Below are 11,913 nucleotides of genomic sequence, written 5' to 3' on the forward strand. Positions count from 1 at the left end.
CACATTATGATCCAATTAAGTAATGGTACGAGTGGCCCAATGGTAGAGTCTTGCTTGTTTAGATTTGAATTGGGCTTTTAATTAAGCAGACGCGTTTTGGTTGATTAATTCACTTCATGGACTTGTTCTCTTTTGGCAAAAAGTAAAAACCCAAACAAGGGGGGGTGAAAAAAAAAAAGCGTAATATACTACTCTTTACTTGTTAGTTTGTTACGTCAAGCAATTCTGCATAAAAATGGTCAGGTGGATCTGCAAGTAGCTAGCCAGCATGAACAATAGGTAGCTGGCTAGAATTATTGATCCCCACCAAATAAAGAACAAGAAGGAAGAAACAAAGGCCTTTTTCTTTATACTTTCATGAGAATTATTAAGTCCTTGCCTAAAATGAGAGATATCCATACATATTTACATATGTGTGGCTGCTGGCTCTCTCTCTCTCTCTCTCTCTCTCTCTCTCTCTAAAGCAGTAGCTACTAGCCTACTAGGCTACTACTCGTGAAAATGTAGATGAACATCAGAACATGAACATGAAGCCTGATCTCATACTTTATGCATCATTTGGAATGCATGACAAGCCTGCATGAGATAGGATTTTGTTCTACGGACAGATATGACATGTTAGTTCTATGACGGATCACCTTTGAGCATGAGACATAAATTCTTAGTTATTTGGAACTATAGTCTCAAATATGAATTTAGTTCCAAATTCTTAATATGTCCACCAAACATGAGACTAGAGACTATTATCCCTTTTAATTTCATAAGTTGTTGAGAGAGAGAGAGAGAGAGAGAGTCTAAATTGAATTTAATGTTGGGTGCCGTGGATGTGAATTGAAGGAATTGGAATTCTATTAGATGTTGAAAATGAGCTAGCCATGCTTAACATGCAAGCATGTTAATTGGTGACAATTGGTGTTGGGAACTTGGGACAAGTGGTGGAGCTTAAAAAATATATGTTTGAAATAATAAGATGGACGCGTGCAACTATGCCCTGTTTGTTTGACAGGAATTCGAGAATGGGAATAGGAATTGTAATCCTTTTCCTGACTATCCCTGAATGGAATGCTTATGTGAATTTCATTCTAATGTTTGGAATAATGTTGGAATTGATGTTAGGGAATTGAAAGTCATTCCCATTCAGGTGTTTGGTATGTCCAAGAATAGAATAGTAAAAAGGTATAATTTTTCCAAAATACCCTTTTTACACAAAAAAGACACATTTTTCAATTAAATTATTTTTAGTACTATAATCAAATGCATGTAATTAACATATGTGATTAGTGCCAATTAAACTCTTATCCGATCATTATTAGCATATGCATATACATACATACTATTTAAATAATTAAGACCATTCAGATCTATCTTTGCTATTTTCAGGTCATCGAATTGCTTCTCTCTTGGTTGACCCATGCGTGATGATGGTGATTTTCCCCATATAAGCACCATCTGTTACATTATGAGCCATTTCCACCACTTTTCTTATGTTAGCTTCCTGACTCTTGCATGATAGAAATATTATTTCAGGGAGGAAAGGGTTCTAGAAATATGTTATCATCATCAATGCTACAGCAGGGGGCCAAGCTAAAACCTTCATGAGGAAAAAAGTGGAGATCATCCAAACAACAATAATATTAATAGAAAAACTATGTTAATAAAATCCATCAAATGCAGTTCACCTAAAAATTCCTAAAATCCATAAAATGTATAAATTCTAACTTAAATATTGTCTTCGTCCCAAAAAGGAAGCAAACCTAAGATGACTTAGTTATCAAGAGAAATAGTCTAATAAAAACCAACATAGCCAAATTGAACTTTATCACCCTATTTTTTTCATGATGAGCAAGAATATGTAGGAACATTGCAACCATTTCATCTACGCTAACATGCCTTGAATCTTTTAATTTCCCAGTAGTACGAAGAATTGAGCACAACTTATCGAAAGTATGCCTATTCATTCTTAATTGGTCAACACATGTCATATCGTCTGTATAAATTAATCGACTAAGATGGTCATTCCGTAAGAAATCTTTATTAGCAGGACGCTCCTTCAATAAGTATTTTCTATAATGTCTCTCTACAGTAAGGCACATCATACACATAAGATTAAATGCATTCATCATGATTGACAGTGCAAAAATGATTTTATCTCTTCTGTCTAAAATTCTACGTGTCATGACTGCAATACAAAACCAGATCAAGACCCAATAAGAAACTAATAATAGTAATAAGTATAACTCTTTTCTTCTATTAAAATCACATAATTTGTAATGAACTACGTCAAACAAAATGGAATAGCAATACATACAATAGTAAATGATTATATATAATAGTGCAACAATAATTATATTAGACATGTTAAAGGATCAGAAGCTATCATAGGCCCTGTTTGTCAAAAAACGTGAAAGCAATTATATTAAAAGATACACATAGCCTATATAATATAAAAAAACGTGAATCATAGGCCCTGTTTGTAAAAAAATATCAACAATCATTCAAAGAATTTTGGATAGCTAAAACACAAACCATCTTCTCTAGAATAAGGATCAGAAGCAAAGTTGCACAAACAAAAAACAAACCCAAAGGGGAAAGAAAAAAAGAAGAAGCAAAGTTAACAAATAATAACTCAGAAAAAATAAAATATTTAATTGAGAGTTTTTTGAATAGTTAAACACACAAATCATCTTCTTCTCCATCACAAGGTTTAGAGAAAAGTTGCAGAAAAAATAAGGCAAAACAGAGGAAGCAAACTTCACAAGATAATAATCCAAAAAAATAAATTGTTGATCAATGTAAGAAGTCATACTCGTTTCCTTAGGACGACTTCGATCGACAAGCTAGCAGGTTCAAGGTCGATGAATCTTGACGGCAAATAGTTCGAGGAAGGACACGGTTGCGCGCGAATGTTGTATTATACTTGTCGACTTTGAAGGGGTAAGGTTCAGTAATTTTTCTTTTTTTTTCACTGACAACAGCGTTTATTTTGCATTCCGTGTAGTTGGTTGGAATTGCAATACCACCCCCCTCCTGTTATTGCAATTCCTCCTCTCTTTAGGAGTCAAACTCCTAGTCAATTTATTTTTTTCCGTTTCCTTCTTAAGCAAAAGTGCAACCAAACAATATTTTTAAGCGGAATAGGAAACTCACTCCCATTCCGGGTCTGGATTGCGGCCAAACAAACAGGGCCTGAATGAATGAGGGTTGATGAAATAGTATTGCTATTACTTGCTATTTGTTGAGCTGAGAAATTGCAGGACTAATGTCCTTACAATTAGGTATGTAGTTGTAGACTTTATAGTACAATTACAATATATCATATGGGAAACAATTAAGGACAACAAAATAACAACCAACATGAGCCACAACCCAACAACCATTATTTACTCAACTCAATATTTCTCATTAACAAGTAATTAAGAACTCGTCTTTCCTTATAAACTGTTTGATGTCTACTAATTACAGTTGTCAAATAAACTCAATGTATACATAAATTGGATCAATATATACGTTGGAGATCTTCTTTAGTATGAAAGAAATACAGGATGTGAGAGTTCGAATGTTGTAACTATAAGCTTTCAAAACTCTCTCAAATGTCGCATTTTTTATCCTGCATTGGAGAAAAATTCCAGTACGTTGTGACTACTAATTATACGGATGCAAAACGTTATACCGTTCTAGAGAGAGGCAGTCCAACACATTTTGGGCTTGAAACTGGCACATATAGAATGTAGAGATGGTCCTGACGTTCGGTTGAGTGAAATTTAGAGGATTTACCCAAGCCCAAAGCCAAAAATTCTTAAACGAACTGATTTTGGGCCTTAAAATTTAGATTGATCTCGTACTGGGCTTAGTACTCAGTTGTTGTATAGAGCTGCAGAAAAGCCCAAGGTATGGTCCATGGGGGTCCAAAAGAGAAAATAAATAATAAATATAAAAATTAAGAAGGTGTGCATAGTCGATCCATAGAGCCGCACAGTAACATTTGTGTGCAGAGCACCTTAGGAAGAGTACTGTAGACCACCTTAGTAAAATGCAACAGTTCCAGGTCAAACCTTTTTCAACATGTATATATGTGTAAAAAGTAAAAGTCAAACACAGAAAGGTTACAAGTTGTATACCAAGTTGATCATGCATGTTGACTTGACTACTTAAGAACCGCAAGAGTTACCAAAATCTGAACCGTCGGATGAGTGGACCCCACCGACAGAAGCAGCAGGTTACTACTGTGTTCTTAATAGTGTATGTGATGCTGCAATACGCAATGCACAAATACAATTGCAATTTGCACAGCTCAGACTGAGAGAGCAGGGCAGAGAGGCCCAGATCGAGTGTGTACAAACCCATCACATGCGATGTTGATGTGTGGCAGAGGATCATTTGTCTGTGAGCATCCCACGGACCCGCGCGGGACCCGCCTCAAACTCTGAGAGAGACTACTTTATATCAATAACACCACCCAACAAAACGACAACGTATTTGGTCACTGCACCACTGCCACTGCCACTGCACACTGGCGGGACATTTCTGTGGGTCCCACCCCCAAGCAGAAAAAACATTATGTCATGCATGCACTCGTGTTGTCAATTGTAATACTTCTCTTTAATTTTGTATATAGTTCAAAAAGGCAACCCAAGGGTCCCAAACCCATCAAAAGAATGAGCTTGTTTAATTGTTTTGTAAATTACATGATATTGTGTCATGCACTTGTGTTGTGAACTGTATGAAAAATGATTTTTGCATGTAGCAATTATATAGAACAATGTAATTAATTAAAGAGGCTTTGCTGAAACAATCGCACAAGCTTAATTTATTAATTGATATGAGATTCGTGATAAGATTTACGGTAATTAGTACACTAACAAAAGCTTTCGGACTAATATGAAGAATTTGATGACCTAAATTACCCTCACTAGTACTACTACTATGCTTATGAAATTAATCATATATTGGGGATGTCAAGGGAATATATATTTATGTTTTTCCTTTCTTTTTCCCGATCTAACAACTGGAGTACGTGCTCTTATATATAGGGATCATAAACACATGTTTATTTAAATCATAGTAACTTATTGGTTTTTATAATATATAATATAGTACCAATTAACTGGAGTGCTCTCCAGTCTCCAGTTTGTGGAAATTAGTTCAAATATTCAAGCTGGCATGGTAAACAGTAAACTTTAAGAAAGCACTTCATGCATCATGCATGTACTAATTACTACAAAGCTTTTATTAATTATATCAAAATGAAATGAGAATATATATTGGAGTTAGCAACCCAAGATATGGCGAGTTGAACTTTTTCATATGGTACTAAATTTAGCGCAAACTGGCAAATATAAAATGATAGCAGACTGCAGACCTACCCATTCGAAATCTGGTCCTCATTTCTCTATCTGTCGGTGCTCACTACAAAACAAGTAATTTAAACATACATATATATCCGCCATAAAACATATCGAAAATAAAATTCATTTATATATGTCAACTGCAGAGTAGTACTACTACCACATGTTTACCAAAGACAAGAAAAAAAAAGGTATCACATAATATAATTAATTATCATTGAAAATGCACACAAATATGCAAAATTAGAATTCAAAATCAAAAGCTGCTGCCGCTACTTGTAACACACTGTTTCTCTCACCTTCACCAATGTTATGCATACTTGATGGATCATCAGCAGTACAAGACCTACCTTGAGAAGAAGAATCTAGGCAGGTTTTGGGTACTACTGAATTAGCTGGAGAGTGGTTTTCCAGCGAAGCAGAGCAGTTTTCCGGCCCTTGGTGATGATCAGAAGGTGGTACAAGTATTCCTTGGTTGTACAAAGTGCTCAATTGATGAAAATAGGGGCAAGTCCTAGAGTCATGGGACCTCTTCTTGTTAACATCCTTTGTTTTTCTAAAGTACTTGTTAATGTTCTCCCATTTCTCTTTGCACCTCTTTGCACTTCTCTTATAACCCAGCTCCAACATCCCTTGTGAGATTCTCTCCCAAAGAGGAGCTTTGACTACTCCTTCATCCTTGTCTTGATGATCGCCATTGTTGAAGAGACTGCACCTTAGGTTTATCAGAGCTAACACTTCATCTCTTGGCCATCTCTTTCCAAGGTCTTGTACTACTTTATGATCATTAGTGGAAGTAGGGTTTTGGGTATTGAGGTCAGAACTAGGGTTTTCTGGAGGTGGAGATGAAATGGGCACTTTTGGAATAATATTGCTTGGACTTGGAGCAAGAGTACTTGAACTAGGGCTTTGGGGTGCAAGGGTTTCAGTCAATGAAGTAGGTGTGGTTGGGTTATTTTGAACAATATTATTGCTTGCAGCTGGGACCATTGTAGATGATGTTGGTTCTTGATCAGGCTCATGATTTTGGTCATTAGCATGACATATTGTAGTATTAGGGTTTTGTGCTTGAATCCGAGAAGATGAATTAGAGTGAGGACTTGGGTCTGAAGTAGTAGTAGTAGTTTTAATTACCTTAAGAGAATGATCTTTTTGACGGTCATTTGATGATGATGTGAATTTCTTCAAGAAGTTGATGATAGTAGCTTGTCTATCACCTGCAAGAGCTTGCTCATGTGCCATAATTTCAAGCTCCTTATTCATCCTATCCATCTCTTGCTTTTTCCAAGCTTCTTCCCTTGCAAACTTTTCTTCATCTCTCCTCACCATGTCTTCAAGAAGCTTGTTGTGCATCTCCTCTTGTTGAGCCATCATCTTGTTCACAACATCCTCACAGAAACCCTTTAACTTGTCAAATCTCTTCTGTCTTTTTCTCTTCTTATTGCTCTTATTTGTCCTTTCCATGACCTCTTTCTCATTGTTCTGATCAAGGTCCTTAATATTATTGCCAAGTGTTTGAATATTGTCATTTCTTATTGAGTCTTCATGATGTTCCAACAAAATCTGACACCTTTTATGATCTACTTCTTGATCTCCTTGATGATCACTTGGCTTTTCCACTACTTTTTGGTTGATGATCTTTTCAGCCCCAGCTGGTGCATGATCAGGGTTTTGATGATGATCATCAATATGATGATCGTGATGAGCTTGATAGAGCTGGTCTTCAAGCTGATCATGATCATACCTGCAGTAACTTTTGTTGAAGTTAATGTTGTTGCTGAAGTATCTGCTTTCCTCTTCAAATTTTTCCTTGCACTTCTCGGCACTTCTTTTGAACCCAAGCTCTGTTAACTTCCTGCTCCCACCATAAATGTGTTTAAAACCAAACAGCAGCAATGAAGAATACCATTTATGAACTCTATTTTAATTAAATCTACTGCACCTCCAATATAAATAATATATGTGTGTGTACGGAGGGATCTTTATGTTTTTTAGTGAATATGTACCAGATGGTCCTCACCTTCTATGTCTCTATATATGTTTTTACTAAAATTCCATTAGCATTGATAAAGCATATATATCAACCCCCACTTTATTTTAATCACCATCAAATCTTATAGGTATATAATTAATTAGATATAAATATTAACCCTAGCTAACTAGCTAGTTCATGAACTGAATTTGCAGTACTTTAGGAAAAGCGTATATACATATACTGTATATATATATGACAAGTAATTAAATGAATGAATTATATATATATATATATAGTACAAAATATATTAATTGTATATTTGTACGATCGATGTAACTATGTACCTTGAGACATGTTCCCAAATGAAGTCAGGGAACCAATTCTCCATGGTAGATCTGATTCTGAGCAGTGCAAGCAATTCATCATTGGTCCAGGGATGGTTTGGTAATTCTGATATGGATGGTGAAGATGATCTATGCTCTCTTTCAATCTCCAAATTTGATGATGAGGACACCTGCTGATGCAAAGCTTGTTTCTCCTCTTCATTTTTGTGGATGGGTTGTACTGATTGGCGGTGCAGTTGACGATGATGTAGAAGCTGATGATGAGGTTGAAGCTGCAAAAGTTGATGATGGGGATGAGGAGATGAAGGATTGTTATAAGGATCAAAGGGATAGGGATGAGCTGCAGGGAGAGGGAAGCTGGTGGTGGAAGCAGAGAGAGGGAGAGGGAGAGGGAGAGGGAGATGAGGGAGAGGATGAAGTGAACTTCTTGAGGCTGCAGCTGCTGCAATGAATTGGTGCAACTGCTCAGCTGGGACTCCATCAAACATGTTTGTGTGTGTATGTGTGTGTGTGAGTGCGTGTGTTTCTTTCTTTCGATCTCTTCTTTACCACTCCCTCCTTTGCTCACTGTAAAATGGGCAAAATGTTAGAAAGACTACAAAAACACCAAACCTCTCTCTCTCTTCCTCCTCTTTCTCTCTCTCTCTTTTATCAAGGGACTTTGTCCTATGCTACTCCTATCATGAAAGAGAAAAGATAGCCCACCACACCGTTTTAGAAGAAAGTGAAGTCACCTTCATACTGGGAGAAATTATTTAGTACAACAAAAGGTGACATATGGTACAATATTCATCACCATATTTGTATATATTGACTCAATTATTGCACTATTAATTTTTTCTTTTGTTTTGCTAAGACTCAAACTAATTAATTATTTTGTTAGCTAGGAAGCACGATTAAACTCTTTTACATTCAGTATAACTTGTTTCAATCAATAGTAACTTAATCCAATCAGGTAGTTTGACAACAACCAACATAGCCAAGTTGATTTTAGTTAAAATCCAAGTAGCTAAACATCAAATTACAAACTCTCTTTTAAATTTCATGACTTAATTGGCACTTAATACCGTACCAATATTTTTTGACTACCGAAACTAATAAAAAGGTGTGAAGCGAAGATTGTAAATTCCGAACTAAGAAGTAGTTTATATATACAACTAGATATGATATATAGTGCATGTGTTAGAATATCATTAGAATCTAAAAATTTAAATAGCTAATGCTTTAACAACATATATTAAGTTAATAATGAAGATCTCTAATTACAAGGAATAAAATGAAGTGAAATAAAAAAGAAATTAAATGAAAATGAGAGGCTTCCCCAAATGAATAGGGGATGAAATCATGCAAGTCGTTGGATTGGGGAGTGTGATCCACGCACCTAAGATGAAAATGGTGTTGGGAGCTATGAATCTTGGAAAATGATACTTAATGTATAAATGATATATTTTGGTTTTTGGTGGCATTGGGTCTCCTTTAGAATCCTATGCAGTAGCTGATGCTCATGATGGTGTAATTAACGGCAAGGAGATGGCAGGACACGTGAAAACATGCAGAGACTGGGACCAATTTATTTAAGGAAGGTGGGCCTTTTCCAATGGTACAAGCCCACACAGTAACTATCGTACACCACCGCAATCACAGCCCTACCACACCCCTTTTGGCCCTTTGGGGATAATCATGCTATAATACTTCAAATTTAGTTATGGGTGTTTCTGGGTCTTTGCAACTTCAAGTCTTCAACAAAGAGAATATTTCTTTACATGGGGATTCAATTTTCTGGGTTTACTCATTCCAAATGGGGAAATGAAAATTCCCCTTTTATTACTTATTAGGTGGAACTTATGTGAAATTTGATGATATATATGATTCCATTAGTTTTGTTTCTATACATGCATTTGACCATTTGTTCTTCCTGCCTTTTTTTGTTGTTGAATTTACATGTACGTATTTGATGAGAATTGATCCTGATTGTAATGTGAAGGGAATAACATGTTGATATGCGTCCGTGTAAAATTGAAATTATTTGTGTGAAGACTTGTAACTCTAGCAGTTAAGAATATATACATATATGCGTGAAGTCTCTAGTTTCTTCCAATCTCCCCACACTTAAAATGGTTTGATACATTGAACGAAAATGGGATTATTTGTATTTACCAATATGCTTAAGGCTCCTCAAATATTACAACATCCACTTTACTCATCTAAATCCAAATGTTTTGAGTCTTGCACAAAAGCCTAAATTAACCTTCAAGTCTAACCAAGTTTGGGCCTCAAGCTGACCCCTTTTTTCGGCTAATAATTGAGCTTTTGGAACAGTACTACTTTTTCTGCTTTGTGATAAATCGAAGTTGGAATTCCAAAAGAAGCATGAAAATGTGATTTTGTCTTGCAGTGAAGCCAAAAGATAATTGAGATTTTTTCTGAGTCTGGCTGGTCTTTTTAAAGCAGGCAGCTTTATTATAAGTCAATTAAGATATTGGAGTGGGGCAAGGGTCTTTATGGTTCAGCACATTATTGATTAATATTCACCAACTTGGCATGAGTTGTTGAAAGAGATGTATCGTAGCTCTGGTTGTTACAAGGGCACATTGAAAAAAGCTTCATCCCCCTTTACCAATTTTTTTCAACTATAGAATGACAAAGCATGTATATATATATATATATATATTAGGGCCCTTCCAATAAGGGATCCCTCATTTAGTGTTAAATGAGGGATCACCTTGTGGGGCCTACACGAGTCGTTTTGTGTTAATCCGAACCGTCCATTTTTTGTATTTCCATTGATAGATCATCCCTACAAAAAATCAGCCAAATTGGAAATCGTTTACCCGTTCGATTAAGCGGTCAAAGTTTAGGTGTTTATAGAAGAATTTGTTGTTCGTCTATTTGTTTTAAACTTTGACCGCTTAAATAAACAGCTAAACGATTTCCGATTTGGCTGATTTTTTGCAGAGATAATCTATCAATGAAGATGTAAAAAATGGATGGTTCGGATTAACACAAAACGACCCGTGTGGGCCACACATGGGGATCCCTCATTTAACACTAAATGAGGGATCTCTTATTGGAAGGGCCCTGATATATATATAATTGCCTGCTAGTTTAAAGCCACATTCATTTATTTAGGTTGGGAGGAGTATCTTTACATTCCCATTAGGGTTATTGATTTTCATGCCCTAACATTCAAGGATTGTCTCAAGCTGTACGTAAATTTATATGACCATTCAACCCTACATACAACAGTTCTCAAATGGACACAAAAACAAGTTTGCTATATATAATTAGTTATGCCCTCTCTTCAAATTTTGTGCATTGATTCATAGTCAATTATATGATTATTTGGCAGAAGTTTAAAACTTTAGTGGTAGAGTACTCATTCTCGACCATAACTCAATTATCCCCCGATTATTATGAAATTTGGGGTTATAGTGAAGTTTGATATCATAATTTTTTAATTGAATGACTCATCCTGATTTCTGATCACTGCTCAATGAGTTCTTTGCTGCCATGTGTTTTATGCTCTGTACAATTCTATTTCATCCAAACCTGTTTTGCTACTGTCGATTCAAAATCAACTTTGTGTTGGGTTGTGGCATTAATGGAGCTTTCTTCTTTTTCCTTTGCAGCTAGAATGGAGTCTGAGGTGATTGAAGCTTTGGAAGCTAATGTTTAGCTGTCTACCATAATCTCCCATTTGGCTTGGGGCTTATCATGGAAAGACGATTTAGTCTTCAATAGGTATGTCTATTGGGATAGGTATGTCTATTGGGATATTCTTTCACAATGAGATAGGTCCTATGTGTTGTAAATCTCATCTCATAGTGAGAGGATGCCCCATAAAACATGCCTCATGAAAACTCTCTTTGGAAATGCTCAACGAAAGCTATAATGGGGGGCAAATATTAGTATAAAGTTATAAACTATGTATATTAGGTGACTAGGGAATGAGAAAACATATTGTCAGTGAAATATTACTAATAATACAAGTTCATGACATTGTTTGCGTCAGCGGGGATAGCTCAGTTGGGAGAGCGTCAGACTGAAGATCTGAAGGTCTCGTGTTCGATCCACGATCACCGCATTATTTGTTTTAATTTTTATTTCTGGGCTTAACCATAAGCTAAAGCACGGGCTTGGGCCTCAATCATAAACTAAACGACGGGTTTGGGCCTCGATATAAATTTCTTTTTCGGCCTGCGATAATAATTTGTTTTTTTTTTTTTTTCGGCCTGGGATAATAATTTGT

At 35.9% G+C, this 11,913-nt stretch overlaps 1 protein-coding gene and 1 non-coding gene across 2 annotated transcripts; one reads left to right on the top strand and one right to left on the bottom strand.

Moving 5' to 3' along the window:
• Positions 1 to 5,453: 5,453 nt before the first annotated feature.
• LOC147280842 (Duplicated homeodomain-like superfamily protein) lies at positions 5,454 to 8,292 on the bottom strand. The gene is made up of 2 exons (XM_086247548.1): positions 7,665 to 8,292; positions 5,454 to 7,200 (listed from the first exon to the last, which is right to left on the bottom strand). The coding sequence occupies exons 1-2, from the start codon at positions 8,150 to 8,152 to the stop codon at positions 5,589 to 5,591; spliced, it is 2,100 nt and encodes a 699-aa protein (XP_086103674.1). The 5' UTR covers positions 8,153 to 8,292; the 3' UTR covers positions 5,454 to 5,588.
• A 3,383-nt stretch (positions 8,293 to 11,675) lies between these two features.
• TRNAF-GAA (transfer RNA phenylalanine (anticodon GAA)) lies at positions 11,676 to 11,748 on the top strand. Its single transcript has one exon. It is a non-coding gene; the product is annotated as a tRNA-Phe (tRNA).
• The last annotated feature ends 165 nt before the right edge of the window (positions 11,749 to 11,913 follow it).

Source organism: Dryas octopetala, chromosome 6 (assembly GCF_963921425.1).
Source record: "Dryas octopetala chromosome 6, drDryOcto1.1, whole genome shotgun sequence".
NCBI lineage: Eukaryota > Viridiplantae > Streptophyta > Magnoliopsida > Rosales > Rosaceae > Dryas > Dryas octopetala.

Excerpts from the sequence above, each read along its gene's own strand:
- LOC147280842 (XM_086247548.1), bottom strand. The coding sequence starts at position 8,152 with ATGTTTGATGGAGTCCCAGCTGAGCAGTTGCACCAATTCATTGCAGCA. Across the intron at positions 7,201-7,664 it reads ATTTGGGAACATGTCTCAAG|GAAGTTAACAGAGCTTGGGT; the intron begins GTACATAGTTAC and ends TGGTGGGAGCAG.